Below are 20,010 nucleotides of genomic sequence, written 5' to 3'. Positions count from 1 at the left end.
GAGGAAAATCTGAAGAGAGGAAACAAGAGAGCCAGGTGTAGTGGAGGAAGGGAGGGCTGCTCTAAAAGTGAGTATGTGAGACGGTATAAAGAATCCTGGGTAAAGACCAAGGAGATGGCAAACCTTTAAGAAAAGTCCTTCAAATTATTAAAAGTGCAATAGCTATTGTTTGCCCAGATTGGAAAGGGCCAGTGAAAACCCAATGAATTTCCAGTGGGGTGGCATCTGAAAGTCCTGGAGAGTTAGAGTAGCTATGAAGGGAAATAGTTAATGAGCCTATGAGAGATCTGCAGGTGTTACTAATGACCACTAAACTAGAGGAATGTACAGCTGAGATCAAGACAGGTATATAGTTTTACTTTAGCAGATGTCAGCATGCCAGGGATAGGCCCAAGGATTAGATAGGAGAAGTCACATTACAGAGGACGTCAGTTTAGGACACAACCAAATCAAACATAACAAGTAGATGCGCCTACTTTATGGAAACTTTTAAATATTTGTTTAAGCTTCCTTCCAGCTTTACATCTACCTTGGGGAAGGGGAGAAGGCAAAACCCATGAATTTCTTTAAGAAAAATGTTAAAGGTGACCAACTTTACCTGGTTGTGACCAAATAAAACTTTCTGAGACACAGATAATTTTTCTGTCACTAGATAAAATTTTCTGGGCACTTGAGTTACAGATTACATTTAGTTATATAAAAAGTAAATCTTCTCCTTCTGTATGTGCCTGTGTCAAACTTACAGAAAAGTTGCAAAAGTAGTACAGGGAGATTTCTCTTATATGCCTTATCCCTCACCCTGCTTCCCCTAATATTATAACCATAGTTTAACTATCAAGAACAGGAAATCAACATTGATACAATATTATTAACTAAACTACAGACTTTATTCTAAATTCACCAATTTTTTTCCACTAATGTCTTTTTTCTGTTCCAGGATCCTGTCCAGGATCCCACATTGCCATCACAACTAATTTGCAGTCTGAGAAATATGTACTCATTAGATAACTGCAGACATTCTTCATTTCTCCAACACCTTTAAACTGAATTGAAAATTTGGGTTGGCTGTTATGAACATTTTCACTGATCATTATATGTGTACAAACGCCTCCCCAAAAGTCTATTTGTGATAAATACTGGGGGAGGAGCAGATTGCATGGTGATTTCTTCTATCTTAATGAAACCTTGCATTTGGTTTCATCGTAGCAAACAACTTTCTAGGAGGCTTGCCTTCTACTTCAATGATTTTGCTTACTTTTTCTTGAAAAGTCTTCTATGTATCTCTATAGATGGTTACAAATTTTTCTTGAATGCTGATGCTATGGCAATAAGCTTTTCTTCTGAAACAATCAAACCTTCTTTTGCTCATGATTCTGGTATGTCACTATACTAACTCATTTCTCTTGAACAGCAAAATGTTTTGGCCACATATGTTGCTTAGATCTGAGGCATGAGGATTCACTGCATTTGATCACAAATCTATGCAACCAAAAGTGTTTTGATGTGCTAAATCAGCCCATCCCTATTCAAATTACCACTGATCATATTGGTCCTCCTTCCAAACTATTTGATGGTAGAGCTTAGCTGATGTCAATGTCTGAGGAAGTCATTAGGTACTGGTGAATTTTGGAAACAGGCTTTGACTACACTCATTTGGGAAAAGAAAGATCATTAAAGTAGAACATCAAAGTCAAATTGTCATAAATTTCCTTGCTTGAGAATATTTTTCTAACAGTTTATGGAGAAAGTGACACAAGTTCCACTTACCTTGAACTTTTGATTCTCTCTACCAATCTTAATATATTTCTTCCAGGCCTTGACTGTAGGATAACACGTAAGGTAATGAAAGGTAGCAAAATATGCCACCCCAAAATATGCTGCTTGGTATATTGATTATTTTGAGCTGAAGTCACTTGAAAACAGGAGATAAATCCTCCTAAAGGAATTCAGTTATCATAAATCCCCTCCCTAGGAGTTTCATCAACCAAAGAGGGTTGACTCCTAACACAGGAGAGTCTAGAAGTACACATCACACCCAGACAAACTTTGTCACAAACTATCATACCTCCCATCTCTTCTTTTAAAGCCCCCATTCATCTTCCCTAAAAATCATTTTATCTCCCCTAAGAGGCCTACTACCCGCCTCCCCTTTCCCTATTAAGGTGGTGTCTAATCCTGAATTCTAAAGCCACCTCTCTAGTTAACCCATCTTTGATTATTGAGGTCTCAGCTAAGAACTCAGAAGGGTAGAGGAAAAATTATTTTGTCTCCCCTACAGTGATAATGGCAGCTACGTTAATCTGCAGAAACTGATTTCTAAGAAGCACAACTAAAGTGTAAGCAAATTATTTAATTCTTTGATCTATTCAAAGTGAATGCAAAATACAATTGTATAAATGGCAGGTATCAGTTGGAGTCATCTGTATCAAATGCATACAGGAAATCTTTGTATCAATGGTTGCTTTAGGTTGCTTCTTTTGTGTGATTTACTAAAACAGGTAAATTAGTATTAACAGAGTTTTCATTTTTACATGGCTGTTGAACCAAACCTCCATAAGATCCCATCAGACCCCAAGTATATTTTTCGTACTAAAAATGAGGTACACTCCATGTTAACAGAACACTTCTGATTATACTAACAGTTTTTGAAAAAGACTTAATAGCCTGCTATTTTTACATATTTATGTTCTAATGGACCAAGAAAAATTGAATAATCAATACAATATTAAAAAGCCATGATACAAGAGAAACTCACTGCATATAGGAAAACAATGTCCCTACCCCTAAAGCAAGATCACATTGGGTACCTAATATAATTTCTGAATAGTGTTTTTAAACTAAATGTTGGATTTAGTTATTAATTCCATCATCTTTCTAATCTCCTTCCCAATTAGCTACAACTTCATCTCCCTGTTCAGGTATAAATTTTGCATGCAATCAGTCTTTCTTTTTCCATGAGATTATGCATACCAGAAGTTGTGCCATTAAGGAAATGAGGTTCTATATTTTCTAAGCATGGCACAGCTTTTGTTTTTGTTTTGTTTTGTTTTGTTTTGTGTTTGTTTGTTTTGGCTGTACCGAGGCTTGCGGGATCTTAGTTCCCTGAAGAGGAATGGAACCCATGCCCTCTGCAGTGGAAGCGTGGAGTCCTAACCACTGGACCGCCAGGGAATTCCCCATGGCACAGTATTTTTTTTTGAGAAAAATACATATAATAATTCTATGACCTTTGTTTCCCCCTGCCATGTGAGGATTCTGACAATGCTATGTAGGAACTACAGGTACCTAGGTTGGGAGGGAGAACACTGAACCACAGTTTACCTTCATCTAGCCTGCAGAAAGGGTATTTCCATAAATGGAAAACAAAGGCAAGGTTTAATTTTTTAAGCCGGTTTTGTTTTATTCAGGTACTCATTAAATATGTTGATAGTGAAGTGGTACTTTAGTAGTGCAAACATTTTTCTCCCTTCCCCTTCCTATCTTTACTCACAATCCTGACAAAAGGAATAGTTTATAGGAGCTGACCTTTTATTTACCTTTCCATAGCCACACAAGAATAACTGAATATTTCATATGTCTCATTTTACAAACATAAATTTACCTAATTAGCTTGTGCTCTACTTTAAACTTTTGTAGAGTAGTATCTAAACCAAACATGTAGGCTTAAGATAAAATAACCTAGGAGCTTATATAGAAACAGTATTAAAAAGCAGATATGGGGCTTCCCTGGTGGCGCAGTGGTTGAGAGTCCGCCTGCCGATGCAGGGGACATGGGTCCGTGCCCCGGTCTGGGAAGATCCCACATGCCGCGGAGCGGCTGGGTCCGTGAGCCATGGCCGCTGAGCCTGCGCGTCCGGAGCCTGTGCTCCGCAACAGGAGAGGCCACAGCAGTGAGAGGCCCGCGTACCCGGAAAAAAAAAAAAAAAAGCAGATAAACATATTCTCTTAAGAAACATAACCAAAGAAATGCAATCAATTAGTGTTAAGGCTTCAAACTAGTCATCTTTGGGATGTTGATATAATTCAAAACATTTTGGGAACTTTTAAAACATTGCTTTCAGTAATTTTATGTGACTGCTTTTAAAAATATCTATTTTATAGCTCTTTTTATTTCTTAACCGAAAACAGTATTAGCTAATTGGAGCATCAAATTTACTGACCAGACATGGCTTCAGATGAATTTTGACTATCAAAGTTATCCTTAAAGATAAAAAGGTTGCCAGTTTTGAAGATATTTAGAAGACTGTGCTACAAATTCTATGCAATTTGAATAATATTACCTTATATTTGTAAGTTTACAGTGATTTTGAATACATTTTTTCATTTGCACTTCATGACAATTCTAAGAATGGGAATTCCCATATTGCAGATGAAAACACTGAGGATTAGTGGGGTTATATGATTTGCCCAGTATTGCAGAGCCTTGAACTTGAAGTTTAGACAGAAGGCCCAACTCTTCTCACTCCTAATTTAGCTCTCTTTCTAAGTACACCATATCACTTTGCAATTCTACATGTTCTGGCAAGTTTATTTTTCTTATAATTTTTTTAAACATCTTCATTGGAGTATAATTGCTTGACAGTGGTGTGTTAGTTTCTGCTTTATAACAAAGTGAATCAGTTATACATATACATATGTTCCCATATCTCTTCCCTCTTGCGTCTCCCTCCCTCCCACCCTCCCTATCCCACCCCTCTAGGTGGTCACAAAGCACCGAGCTGATCTCCCTGTGCTATGCGGCTGCTTCCCACTAGCTATCTATTATACGTTTGGTAGTGTATATGTGTCCATGCCACTCTCTCACTTTGTCACAGCTTACCCTTCCCCCTCCCCATATCCTCAAGTCCATGCTTTAGTAGGTCTGTGTCTTTATTCCCGTCTTACCCCTAGGTTCTTCATGATCTTTTTTTTTTTTCTTAGATTCCATATATGTGTGTTAGCATACGGTATTTGTTTTTCTCTTTCTGACTTACTTCACTCTGTATGACAGACTCTAGGTCCATCCACCTCACTACAAATAACTCAATTTCGTTTCTTTTTATGGATGAGTAATTTTATATGAAATATATTTTCATATAAGTTGTAATAATATAATTAAGTAGCTGCTCTATAGTTTTGATGAGGACACATACTTCAGTGAAAACTAAGGTTTGCTACTGAAAACATCCTTAACTTTGCCTTTTGAAATTACACATTCAGATTAATAACTAAGCATATGTAAATCCTTAAATCATTGTTTCAAAATTTCCGGACATATGGTACCATAAGAGTCATTGCATCAGAACAACCAGTCCTTGACAACAATTTAAAAATCTGGACACATTCAAAGGAAAATAAATAATAATGTACCCTTTTACTGAATGGCCATAATCTGCCATGAAATAAACCACAAAATAAGACTGTTTTCATAGAATATTAAAAGTAGCCACATGCCAATGGACAAAAGCTTGGTAATTATGCCTTCAAACAGGACTTTTGCAGAAAGTTATTTGCTTGGGAAGCAAGAAAATGCTGTCAGATTCTCATTATCAACTGATTCCTGTTTCTTCTATCACATTCCAAATCCCATTAAAATTGGGTTAACATAATTATTTGACATTGGAAACAGTATATCTCTTCTAAGTAGAAAAGATGTGTGGCTTGAAGTCAAGCTTAGAAGTAATATATTGCTCTAAAAATAAGGTTTCTGACTTACAAGACATATGGTGAATCTTCATGAAGTCAGGGAGAGAAGAGGAGTTGTCATGAAATGTGCTCCATTAGAATTGCCAGGGGCACAGACTGTACTTTCCCACTAACAAATGTCCCTTTTTTAATGTGGTTGCCCCTATATTTTCTTATTACATGCACAATCCTTTCACTTTTTCCCTGTGAATATGTGAAATACTTCCTATTTTGAATTCCCAGAATTTATGTTTCTGTTTACTTATTAGAACTCAAAAGGTATATTGTATACCCACTGCATATAAAAATGGAATTAAAAAAAAAAACATGCTGGAAAGGAGAAAATAATTCTACCCTTGGGGGTGGAGCCTGCTTGATTTGAGAAAGGCTCCATGGAGGAATTTACATTTCAGTAGGGTCTTGATGGGTGAGAAGGGTACTTGAAGAGCTAACAAGAGAAGTAAGACTTTGTTTTCTGATGTGGCTAATGCAAAGTGTTCTAGGGAATGGATAGAAACAGAGAGGTAAAACTAGGCTGGGGTCAGCCTGTAAATGATTTCAAACACCATGCAAGGGATTTCAGTCATTATGCTCTTGTCAGTCACAGTAGACACTTCTGGTTTTAACTAAAATATTTTTAAATGTTTACTAGAGTAATACACGCACAAGACTTAATAATCTAATGGTATAGAAGGACTTACATGAGCAAACCATAGTCATCTTCCCCACTCTTAAGAATTCCCATTTTAACTCATTTAAGCCAATTGTCACTATTAATAAATTTGTTTAGGACACTATCCATGGACTTTCTGCCAATGCAGAAGAGGACTTACCTAATTCATACCAAATCTACTGCTTCATTAATTCTCCCCAATGTGATTATTTTCAGCTCCTACATTTCTTACCATTGTAACTTTAAGGAATATATTTACTGTTTATTTCCTTTTCATCAACTCTATAAAGTAACTCTTGACTCTTTGCTATGCAAAAGGAGTGTCTCAGCACTTCCATTTTTCCCCCTTAGTTTTCTTCCCTCCTTGAAGTCTACTTTATCTGACATTAATATGGCACTTTTGCTTATTTTTAATTAATATTTGGTCAATATATCTTTTTCCATCCTTTTACTTTCAACTTGCCTATACTGTCATATTTGGAGTTTCTTGTAGACAGCATATAGTTTCATCATGGTTTTTTCCCCACAAATTTTTATTTCTTCAACAGGAGTATATAGAATATTAGGTAGAATAATATGCTTTATGACATTGAGAATCAGGTTGTGATATATTTTATTTTATTGTGCGAATGAGGGTTCAGTGGGAAGGATAATGAATAGGATTTTTTAAAATTGAAGTATAGTTGAATTACAATGTGTTAATTACTGCTGTACAGCAAAGTGACCCACTTATTTATATATATATATATATATATACATCCTTTTTCATTCTTTTCCATTTTGGTTTATCACAGGATATTGAATATAGTTCCCTGTGCTATACCGTAGGACCTTGTTGTTAGCTGCAGCATGTTTTTTTAAATTCACTCTGCTAATCTGTCTTTTAATTGGTGAACTTAGATCCTTTAAGGTAATTTAAGGTAATTATCATTATGGTGGAGCTTAAGTCTGCCATTTTAATTCTTGTTTCCTGTTTGTTCTGTTTTTCACTTCTTTTTTCTTGTTCCTATCTTCCTGTAGGTTACTTGAATATTTTTAGAATTTCATTTTATAGATAGTTTTTGAGTATAACTCATATAGCTTTTTAGTGATTGTTCTAGGTATTACATTATATATACATAACTTATTACAGTCTAGTGGTATCATCATTTTACCAGTTCAATTGAAGTTTAGAAACCTTACCTTTCTTTATATGATTTTACACTCCCTCATTTGTACTATAATAGTCTTATATATATCCTCTATGCCCTATAGCAGACAGTGTTATAATTTTTGCTTCAATCATCAGCCATAATTTAGAAAACCCGAAGGAAAGTCTATATTATACTGTATTTACCCATATTTTTGCATACCATGTTCTTTCTTCCTTCTGGATGTTCTACCGTTCCTTCTTTTATCATTTCCTTTTTGTTTAGAGAACTTCTTTTAGCCATTCTTTTAAGGTAGATCTGCTGGTAAAATTTCTTAGTTTTCTTACATCTAAGAATATCTTGATTTACCCTTCATTCTTAGAGGATATTTTTGCTCAATATAAAATTCTGGGTTGACAGTTCTTTTCTTTCAATGCTTGAAAGATGCTGTGCCACTTCTTTCTGGACTCCATGGTTTTCCTTTTTTATTTTTTTGTAGTATTTTTTTTATTGTGATAAAATACACGTAACATAAAATTTACCATTTTAAGCATTTTTAACTGTAAAATTCAGTGGCATTAAGTACATTCACAATGTTGTATAACCAACACCACTATCCATTTCCAAAACTTACCAACTAAACAATAACTCCCCATTCTCCCCTGCCCCAGCCCCTAGTAATCACTATTCTCCTTTCTGTCTCTGTGAATCTGCATATTCTAGGTACTTCATATAAGTGGAATTATACAATAGTCATCCTTTTGTGTCTGGTTTATTTCACTTAGCATAGGGTTTTCAAGGTTCATCCATGTGGTAGCATGTATCAGAACTCCAATCCTTTTTAAGGATAAATAACATTTCATTGTATGCATATACCACATTTGTTTATAAATTCATCTGTTGATCAACATTTGGGGTATTTACACCTTTTAGCTATTGTGAATAATGTTGCTATGAACATTGCTGTACAAGTATCTGATTGAGTCCCTGCTTTCAAATTCATTTGGATATATACCTATAAGTAGAATTGCTAAATCATATGGTGATCCTTTTTAATTTTTTGAGGAACTGCCAAACCATTTTCTACAGTAGCTACACCATTTTACATTCCCAGAAGCAATGTACAAGTGTTCCAATTTCTCCATATCCTCACCAACACTTGTTATTTTCTGGTTTTTTATAGTAGCCAACTAAATGAGTGTTAAGTACTACCTCACTGTAGTTTTCATTTGCATTTCCTTAATGATTAGTGATGCTGAATGTTTTCTTCATGTGCTTTTTGGCCATTTGTATATCTTCTTGGGAGAAATGTCTATTCAAGTCCTTTGCCATTTTTTTAGATGGCTTGCTTATTTTTTTGTTCTTAGGTTGTAGGAGATCTTTAATACTCTGGATGTTAATTCCTGATTGGATATATGATTTGTAAATATTTTCTTCCATTCTGTGGGTTGTCTTTTTACTTTCTTGATAATGTCCTTAAACACACAAAATTTTTAATTTTGACTAAGCTCAATTTAACTATTTTTTCTCTCATTGCCTGGGCATTTTTTGTCATATATAAGAAATCACTGCCAAATTCAATGTCATGGAGATTGTCTCCAGTGTTTTCTTCAAAGAGTTTTATACTTTTAGCTCTTACATTTATGTCTTGGATCCATTTTGAGTTACTTTTTGTATATGGTGTAAGGCAAGGGTCCAAATTCATTTTCTTGCATGTAAATTTGTTTTTGTTTTTTTGCTTTTTTATTTTTTAATGTTTCCATTGGGGAACAAGAACTTGAAGCTTCCTAGTTTGCAATCTTGCTTACATCCTTCTGGATTCCATGGTTTCTGATGAGAAATCAACTGTCGTTCAAATTATTTTTCCCTATAGGTAAGGTCTTGTTTCTGTCTGACTGCTTTCAAGATTTTTGTTTTCTTTTGTTTTGCTTTAGTTTTCAGAAATTTGAGCATGACATGCCTTGGTTTGAATTTGTTTGGATATCTTGTTTGGAATTCATTCAGCCTCTTGAATCTGTAGGTTTATGTCTTTTGCCACTTTGGGGAAGTTTTCAGCCATTATTTCTTTGAGTCCTTTTTCAGTACTGCCCTTTTTCTCCTTTCCTACAGGACTCCAATGACATGAATGTTAGATCTTTTGTTTTTGTGCCACAGGTCCCTGAGGCTCTGTTCTTTTTTTGTTTTGTTTAAGTCTATTTCCTCTTCGTTGTTCAGATTTGGTAATTTCTATTATACTATCTTTCTTTTTATTTTGATTATTATTTTTGCCTGTGTTGGGTCTCTGTTGCTGCATGCAGGCTTTCTCTACTTGTGGTGAGCAGGGGCTACTCTTCATTGTGGTGCGCGGGCTTCTCATTGTGGTGGCTTCTCTTGTTTCGGAGCACAGGCTCTAGGTACAGGGGCTTCAGTAGTTGCGGTGCATGGGCTCAGTAGTTGTGGCTCACGGGCTCTAGAGCACAGGCTCAGTAGTTGTGGCGCACAGGCTTAGTTGCTCTGCGGCATGTGGGATCTTCCCAGATCAGGGACCGAACCCATGTCCCCTGCATTGGCAGGCAGATTCTTAACCACTGCGCCACCAGGGAAGCCCCTATACTATCTTTCAATTCATTGATTCTTTCCTGAGTCACCTCCATTTTGCTGTTTCACCTCTACATTGAATTTTTATTCCAGTTATTGTATTCTTGAGTTCTTAAATTTCATTTGCTTCTTTTTTGTCTTCTATTTCTTTGCTGAGCTTTTCTATTTTTTCATATATTTCAAGTGTGTTTTTAATTGTTTATTGAAGCTTTTTAATGATGGCTGCTTTAAAATCTTTGTCAGGTAATTCTCACATTTCCGTTATCTTGTTGTTGCCAGTTATTGATTGTCTTTTTCCATTCATTTGGAGATTTTAATGGGTCTTAGTATGACAGGTGAATTTCAATTGAAATCTGGACATTTTGGGCATTATGTTATGGGCCTCTGGATCTTATATAAACCTTTGTTTTTAGTTGTGACACCACTCCAAAAGAGGAAGCAGGGGTGTGTCCCTCTTTCAGCCAGGTGTCATAAAAGTCCAAGCTCCCCACTCAGCCTTCACTGACACCTGAAAGTGGGGCTTCTCATTACTGTTGGGCCATGGTTGGAGTTCTGACTTTCCTACAGACTTCCACGAATATCTCCCAGGCTGGGAGGGGTAGAAGTGTTTCATTACTTAAGCTCACCACTTGGACTCTGCTGACATCATGGGATGTGAGGTGGTATCATTACTGCTGGGCAGTGATCAAAGTCTTTACTCTCCATAAGGACTCCTCCAACACCACTACAGCAGAGAAGGGGATACTCTGTTACTGCTGGGTGGAAGAAGCAATCCATGTTCCTCTGACACTGGAAGTGGTGTGGGGGAGATCATTACTGCCTGGCAAGGATGGAAGACCCAGTTCCACTTTGGCATTCTCTGAAACCACCATGGCAGGGGTGTTGGAGTGCCTTGCTATACCCTGGCAAATTTAAAGAAGTCTAGGTGCCCTACTTTGCCTTTGCTGGCAAAGGTGGGGGTGGGGTTCAGTTTTCCGTGTGGTGTTTGGCTGGAGTAGAGTGGTTACTGTCTCAATGTTTTCTGCCTTCCTAGGCTGCCCCTTTCCTGGTCATTTAACTAGAGAACTCAGGCTTTTCTTGGGACTCTTTTGTCTGTGCCTTTGGTGTTTCCAGGTTGCTAGCTTCTTCAGCTCTAAGTCTGAGATGAACAAAAAATAAACAACCTGGGGAACTCACCACTGAGTCATTCCTTGGGTCTGAGTTCCCTTGCTTGTCTTCTTTCTTCTCCTTACCTTTCAAAGTCTTCTTATGTTTGTTTTATATATACTGTCCAGGGTTTTTAGTTGTATTTAGTGGGAGGACTAGGGAAATGTACCTCTCCTTGGTCTTTCTGTAAGTGGAAGCGCCCCTCCTTAAATTATAAACATAAATCAGATCATGTTTCTGACCTGCTTACAAGTCTTAAAGGTTTTTCACTGCACTCCAAGCTAGTTACCACATGGACTTAGAAGACCGTTTTTTCCAACTCCAGCCTATTTCTCTAGCCTCTTTCATGCCCTCGCCCATTCACTATGATTCATGCTGACTTCCTTTCTGTTCCTCAATCACATCAAACTCTTTATTGCCCCAGGGACTTTACAAATGCTTTTACTTCTCCCTTGAATGAGTTATTTCTGATCTTGGCCTGCCTGTATTTTTTGTATATCTCAACACTGTGCCTAAAAGTCACCTACTCAGGGAAGTCTTCTCTGATCACTGTAAGGAGTTTCCTCTCTCCCTTGCTGCAGTTGTTCTCTATCACTACACTTTGTACATTTCATGCCAGTATTTTTCATGATTTGCATTTATATATACATATTTTGTTTGCTTACTAGTGTATTGTATGTTTTCCACTAGATTGTAAACTTCACAGGCTCAGTAGCCATATTCATTATATTTACTAGTTTATCCATGGTGCTTAGCCAAGTCCCTGGTACACAGTAACCATTTAATAAATGTCTGCTGAATGAATGAATGGAGACAAAACATTATACAATGTACAAATTACATTGCCATTTTATAATCTAGAAAGATGCTTATTTATTTGGTATGCATTCATATTTTCATATTGTGAAATACACCAAAAATACTTTTGTTTGTCTCTGTCATTTTGCTTGCTACCTTATGTCAAAACTATCTATTTGTATGCTTTGTTTATAGGATTCAAGGACAGCTACCATGTTTTACTCATTTTTGTATCTATATTCCTTAGCACATGGCCTATACCGAGTAGATGCTCATGATGAAAAATCAATAAATGATAGCTTCTGCAATGTGCTACAAAGTACTTGAAATAGTTCCTAAGAGACACTAAACAAACCAAAATATTTTCATTACTTAGATGACCCAAATAACTAAGTTTCCTTTCAAAATCAAGAAAATATCAAAAGCAGTGACAAACTTACATGCCTCTCTCTCTTTCTGGATACAGTTCTTGGTCAGTGGGAATAAATGATTTTTTCCACTTGGTATGAGCATCCTTAATTTTCCAATCTTCCTAGAAGTAAATAAGACCCATTTGAGAAAAAATGACAATATCTATGGAAAAAGAAAGAAATCTTCTTTTCCCACTCCCCATCTTTATTCCTCTGTAGTCTGTCAATTATTAGCCAAGGATCAAACAATTTGTCTCCTACCTTAAGTACTTTTTATGTTTAAAATTTTTGATTTATAGATCTGTATTAATTTATAAATAGAACCTCTGAACTTATCTAGCACCAATTTTGCCAGTTCACATTTGCAACTACAAATAAGACTGCTAAATGTTCAGATGAAAATGGACCTAACATCTTGAATGTGAGGGAATTCCCTAAGAGCTAGATGTTTTGTAAATAAATAATGTTAAAGCTCAGAAGAAAGGGTTTAGATCAGGGTTTTGTTTTTATCCTGCAATATTAACACAGGGTTTTTCTTTCATTAGTTATGGGGTTATTTTAGGGAGCCCCAGTGATTGAAGCAAATGCAGTCTTTTCAAATTTGAAATCCAGCTCCTGCTGCTGCTGTTGCTGCTGATTTACTAGGCCAGGGCTGGACTGCCCTAGTTTATCCAGGCAGAGGTTTAGCAGAACTCACTCTTTTTGGGAGTATTTATGGACTTCCGAGATCAGATCTGTGCCAAGTGGTCAAGCAGTACCTAAGCAGCAGCATGGTGGCAGCTGCTAGATTAGTTTATCACACCTCCATAGATTCAGGCTGTAAGGCAAAAACGACCCCAAATGAATTTGGAAAGTTTATTATTTACACAGACAGCAACACAATATCAGCATGGTGTCAACTCCCCATGTCCCTAGTCCCACAGGATGATACCAAACTGGAGGGGCCAGATGACAGATGATACAATTGGTGGGTCACTCTGTCATTGAGGAGCCAACTCTAAACTATAGGTGAACGGTTCTTTAGTCTGAAGCTGTACCTGAAGCTGCTGTGAGATGGCAAGTCCCACGCCTCACTGGAACCAGGGTGGCAGATAAGAAATGGACTTGGGATAGCTCCTCACAGGATCATCTTGCCATGTTCCAGGAAAGATCACAGGGCATTATGCCATGACATGTGTCAGACTGTGGTTGAGCCTTGCATACACAGCCTATGCAGAGATGTGCAAGATGACCAGAGTGCCATGGTAAAGCTGTTCTCCTATAATCTGATGAGGAGGTGAGGATTTCAAAGTCAGCCTAGTTAAAAGGGCCATTATTCTATAAGTGGTGAAAGTATAATCAGATAAGGGTAGGGATCATCAATAGCTCCTGGGATTTCATCAGAAAATAGTATTGCAAGTGGTAGTGGTAAACTGAAGAATTGTTACCATTCATCATGGAGCCATCTGAATAAGATATACACCTAGGTGGGTTATGAGGAAGAAGGAAAACCAACTTGTGAAAAAGTTGATGGCATATATTCCAAGCCTTCCCATTTTGACATCCAGTTCTTCCACAGATATCGATAAGGCCACGAGGGATACCTAAACTGACAAAAACACCAGATTTTTCTTCTCAGTTCTTACTGGAACATCATTTTTGCATTTCACACAATTTTGCACTCTTTTCTATCTGAAACTCTTTTTTCATTGGGTTTCCATGACATTGCATTCTCTTGGTTCTCCTTACAATTTTTTTATTTTCTCTTTCTCTTCTGTGGGCTTCCTCCATGGGCATCTCACGCTCTCCTGGTCCTCATTCATATTCTTGTTTTAGTAGTGACTTTCAAGTCTGTATCTTCAGCCCTTATATGTGAATGCAGAAACTGCCTACTGGAAAACCCTTCTCAGCTCTCCCATGGGTATCTCATGTTTAGAGTGTCCACAACAGAATATCTCAGATCACTTCCCTCTTCCAAATCCACTTTTACTTTTTATTTTAGATGGAGAAGAAATAATTTACCCATTCACTAAAGCTAGAATCATGCAAATCATTCTTGATATTGCTCTTTTCCTAACCTTTCATATCTAATCAGTCACCAAGTTCTCCTGAATATTTATTAAATTCATCCCCTTCTCTCCATCCTCACCTTCACTGATCTATTTCTGACCCAAGACATCTCTTCATTGGTCTATTGCCACATCCTTCAAACTGACTTCTCCCTCCATCCTGTCCCTCTCAAATCTGTGCTCTCCATGGCTGCCAGCCAATATAAAACATAAATATATAAATATGACCAAGTCACTTTATTGCTTAAAATCCTTATATGGCTCTATCTTTTTAGGTTACTTTTTAGTTTGAATTTTTCCCCCTGATCTGGCTATTGCCCGCCCCTCCCACCTCATCTCCCATTACCTCTTGCTTTGCTTTTCAACTCTAGCCATCCAGGCACCTCTACATAGTGCTCTATAACTGCTCACACATATAGTCTTCCTCCTAGTTGTTAGGTACCCTTCTGTGCATAGTACAGGGCACATCTATCATTGCACTTATCACATTATCCTATTACATTAATTGTGATTGTTTCTGTTTCCCCTACCAGTCTATGAGCATCTTGGTCATCTTTGCATTCACAAAATCAAGCTCATTTTTCTGATTAAAGGATACAACTTGGGCCACCACATTGGTAGTGTTCAAAAAATGTTTATTTAACAGTAAGTTTATATGCTTTTCATTAATGGCTGCTAAATGCACCAGAAACTTCCCTGATGGGCTAGGGCTAGTTAAGAAAACTAGGTTTCCTAATCTTAGGTGGGCTCTGGGATTTTTATTAGATTGTGATTAATAAAAATCTAACAGCAGGGAATACCTGGAAAGAGCCCTAAAAAAAACCCCTATTGGGATAACTTCAACTCCAGCCAATTTTTCTTCTCTCAGAGATGACTGCTATGAATCTTGGTCTGGAAAGGACATGGCTTGATTTAATACAATTTACCCTTGAGGCAGAACAGCAAAGAAAGGATTCTACTAATTTAATTATAGTCTCAGGGTGCTTCTCCCTGATAATCTAAAGGGAGGTTTGGCCCAGAGAAGCACACTTGAAGGCCCATTTATAGTTAAAGATCTCTTCCTACTTGCTTCTCTGACTATTGGAGGCATAGACAGATTGCTATGAGGCTTTAGTTCTTTACTCATAGCTATTAGTTGAATTATACTACAAGAAAATAAAAACATTGTTCCAGAAATTTTGCTTAACTTTCTCTGGAGCAAGTTTTATATATTGTTCCTAAGAATAACTTGTATCTTGTTTAATCACTACTAGTCTCATCAGAATTGCCTAGCTAATTTTTCTGATCAAGGTATACAACTGGGCCAGCACAGAACACGTGCTTTTAGAATTATAGGAAAGGATTGGGCAAAACTAAGTGGAAAAAAGAGGGCTCCCATCCCTTCCTCTCTTTTAGGACAGGGACGACCCACACAGCTGTTCTGTGTTGTCACTTCTCACTAATCATTCAAAAATGAAAGATAAAAGAGAGAAAAAAATTCCTGATAATATATTAATCATTAAAAAAGCAAGAAATCTAAACATTAAACAGAGAGCTATAGAAAAAACACAATCTAAGCAAACTGGGAAAACCACCAGAAAGGGCTCTGCAAGACATTTTGTCTAAATGTTAAATAACTAAAAAACATTAAAATATGTCTTGCCTGGCAAGTCTGAGGTCTGATGCTGAGCAAGCTTCTTAGCAGAAGAATAGGAAGTGAAGATTAAGGCCCCTATAAAAATAACCTAGGTTAGAAATGTGGAGGTTAGAAATCTTTAACTTGCAGCTCCAGAAGAAACATTCACATTATTTACTCCTGTCTTTGGCCCCAAAGAGAAAAAGGCTTTAGGCTCCTCCCCCATCTGCCCTCATCCCTAAGAGTCAGATCCATTGAGCACCTAGATTCTAGTCAGAGAACCTTTGTAAATTTCATATCTGAAGTACTTAGGCTCATTACATATACAAAATCTTAACTGAAAATATTTTGGTCAAGAGATTTTAATTTTTTATTGAACTCTAGAGAGTCTAAAAGACAAAAAAGACAAAACTGTAACAATTGGATTAAACGATGATTTAAAGTGGTTTATGTTTTTTAATTAATTAATTAATTATTTGGCTGCGTTGGGTCTTCATTGCTGCGGGTGGGCTTTCTCTAGTTGCGGCAAGCGTGGACTACTCTTTGTTGCGGTGCGCGGGCTTCTCATTGCAGTGGCTTCTCTTGCTATGGAGCACGGGCTCTAGGCACGTGGGCTTCAGTAGTTGTGGCATGCAGGCTCAGTAGTTGTGGCTCGTTAAAGTGGTTTATTTTGATATGGTTGCAAACATCTCACGAGTTCTATGTCTCCAATTAATCAGTTTAATATTTCTCCTTTGCCTGCTTCCAAAAAGAATCCAAGTCTCCTTCCAAAGAATCAGTTTGGCTTTTATATCTAGACTGTTGAAGTATGTGTCACATATCATTTAGTGCAATGTTTTGATATGTAGTTTATGATAACATACCTTTTCCCCTAATCTTTGAGATTTGTTCATTAAGAGAAGGCAAAACTAAGAGGTTGAAGTTTGTATGTAATAACGCTATACTAACAAAAATGGGGCAAGACATTAACACTGTGAATAATAGGCAAAAAAATATAAAAGCTAGTTTATTTGAAAAGTTGCGGAAAGAAAAATGCAGGATTTAGCTGAGGCATTTGGAGTTAAGAATAAAAGAGTGAACGCAAAGATGATTTAATCATTTTATTTTTCTTCTCCCCAAATCAAGACTATCTGAGTGAAGTCAGCTGTGTTCTTAACAAACTAAGTGAAATAATTAATGCCTATTATGCTGTCAAAATCTAAGGCAAATTTTTGATGTTTTGTAGGGGAAACCTCAGGAAGGACGACTTGGGAAAAATACCTAAGGCCTTGGTGAATGCTATTAGACAGTATAACCCCACACTCACATTTTGGCTAAGTCATTCCTAGTTTTTACAATTACTTTTCTAATAGTTATCTCAGGTGATTATATTAAATAAATTCCTTACTGTAACATATATAGGAGGAGAACATGTACAACTTAATTCTGTGACGTAATTCTCAAAATCCTCTTTCTCTAGGACCTTTTATTCCATCTTCTTTGGTACTGGTTTTTCATGAAATACGTATCTTTTATTTTTACTGCATCCTGGTGTTCGGCATTTGTTTTGATACTCCATTCATTATGCAAACAATATCTCACTTTAAGCTTGCTTACAATATGATGTAGTCTGGTTGCTTGTCATACAAGCACAGTCAGGATATACTGTTTGGTGTTTCAGCCAAATTTCTTCATTTCCTATATTCTCACAGTTGGTACCGTGCAGGAACACTCACGGTGACTCTTAGCCTCCTTTGTAGTTAACTTTCTGATGAGACATATTCAGTTAACATTCAATAGACCTTCCCCTTCCAAAGTACTGTTCAGTTTGGAACACTGATACAAACCGTTTTACTAGTTTTAAAAGTCATATTCTGGAATCACCTTAACTTGGTACTACAATCATGCGTCATGAGCTCAGACAAATTACTTAACATCTGTAAGCTTTATTCATTAATTTATTCAACATTTATTGAACTATGTGTAATAGGCTCTGGGGATAGGAAGTAAATGTGATAGCCAAGAGTTTCTCATCTGTAAAACGTGGCTAATGATAGAGCTGTTTTGAGGATAAAATATATGTAAAGTACTTAGCACAGTGCTCAGTAAATGTTCATTGTTATTATTAGCAGTATTATTTTGATCAAATTACTTTTAACATCTCCCTGTGACTGTAACATCTAATGATTCACAATGCATCCATTCCATTCCGTTTCTGAACATAAAGCTACTCCATAAAGTACTGATGCTGGAAATGATCTTTTCTAGAAATATTGATGCAATGTTCCGAGAACACTGGAATGTAGGCACTCTAAAATACAATACCTTTCATACCTGGTCAGCCAAGAAAAAAACTGTAAATCACAACCACGGTCTGGATTATGAAAGGAAAGTGCTATACCTGTACCGTCTGAGTGTAGACTTGTCTAGATAATCTACATTTCTTTCCAAATTCTCTCATATACTTTTTTTGTTGTTGTTGTGGTACGTGGGCCTCTCACTGTTTTGGCCTCTCCCGTTGCAGAGCACAGGCTGCGGACGCGCAGGCTCAGTGGCCATGGCTCACGGGCCCAGTCACTCCGTAGCATGTGGGATCCTCCCGGACCGGGGCACGAACCCGTGTCCCCTGCATCGGCAGGCGGACTCTCAACCACTGCGCCACCAGGGAAGCCCTCTCATATACTTTTAAGTTTGTATTATTAGAAAAATAAATAACAAGCCTACAGACAGGCCATCTTAAGTTTTACTTGTTGTGTATCACTAGCCTGAAATGATCAAAAATATTTTTACTGTGGTTTCAGCTCTTTGTGGCGGGGGAGGGGGCAGGTGGGGGTGATGTCAACTCATGTTAGTTGAGAAAAGTGGCAGCTCTGCATCTCATGCAATTGAACTAGAGAAAATGGGTTACTGCAAGAACTGGCAAAACCTATTGCCATTATTGCAATGGTTATAGAAATAAAATGAGTTTCTCTTTTACTCAGTGGAACTATTTAAGAATGACAAAGAGAAAACACCTACAACGGTGGCAGAGACTTTGCGTCCAAACGTTCTAGTTTGAATTATTTGTCGTTTAAGTCGAGCCTCATTAGGTAAACTGTTTTACTAAGGACTGCACAGGAGCCTGTGTAAGATTTCGGAAGAACAGGAGTTTTGAAGAACCATGTTGTTTACACTCTGTCACTCATTTTCAAGCCCAGTGTTACCCTTCAGTTCTTACACAAGAATATCTGAAAACAAAAGGACATCCTCTAAAATGGGTACTCGGTGCTCTGAGCGTCGGAGGAGTTGGCCGAAAACCAGACACCAAGCCCTTCAAAAGGCACGTGGGGCCGAACCTCCCTCGGAATCGCCACGGCCGGCGCTCGAAGGCTCCAGGCTCCGCGCCTGACTTCCCAGGGCCGGTGCAGCACCGGGGGCGGTCCGACAGCACCGGCCCTCCTGCCTCGTCATCGCTGCGTTTCTGGCTGGCGGAGCCCGGTCCCCGTCCGCGGCATTCCACGCCTCCGTCTCCGCGGGCGTACGCGGGGCTGGGGAATCACCTCGGGAGCCCACTCAGCAGCGGGGAGGGCGGGAGCGAGGAAAGCCCGGGCTCCCGCTGTAACCCCCGAACTCAGCGGCGTCCCCCACCCCTCGGCGGCGGGGCCGCAGGTACCTCCTCAGCTGCCTCAGCATTCGGCGCTCAACTGGTGGGCAGCCCGTCCCGCCGCCGCCACGTCCGCTCAGAGGCCCTTCGGAGCCGCACTCCCGCCGCCGGCACCTGACTGACTGACTGACTGGCTGACTGGCTGACCGACCGACCCGAGGTTGGAACCCGGGCCGCCGCCACGGCCGCCGCCGCCGCGCACGCGCTCCTCGCCCGCCTCCGTCCCGGGGCGGCCCGCTGGGCGGGAACGCGACGCTACGAGCCGCCCGCACCTGCCTGACTGACAGGCGGACCCCGGCATCGGGCCTCGTGCCGGCGCGCGCACGC

The 20,010-nt window shown here is 38.4% G+C and overlaps 1 protein-coding gene across 1 annotated transcript in view; it reads right to left on the bottom strand.

Annotated features, from left to right (window-relative positions):
- LOC132594478 (translation initiation factor IF-2) overlaps window positions 1–20,010 on the bottom strand; it is a 181,546-nt gene that overhangs the window by 161,272 nt on the left and 264 nt on the right. The window contains exons 2-3 of the mRNA XM_060292076.1: window positions 19,693–19,920; window positions 12,429–12,520 (exon numbers count right to left, since the gene is read on the bottom strand). Coding sequence (XP_060148059.1) covers window positions 12,429–12,520; window positions 19,693–19,920 — 320 coding nt within the window. The remainder of the gene's footprint in view (window positions 1–12,428; window positions 12,521–19,692; window positions 19,921–20,010) is intronic.

The sequence above is a fragment of the Globicephala melas genome, chromosome X, assembly GCF_963455315.2.
Source record: "Globicephala melas chromosome X, mGloMel1.2, whole genome shotgun sequence".
Taxonomy (NCBI): domain Eukaryota; kingdom Metazoa; phylum Chordata; class Mammalia; order Artiodactyla; family Delphinidae; genus Globicephala; species Globicephala melas.
This window is presented reverse-complemented; position numbering and strand designations above follow the sequence as displayed.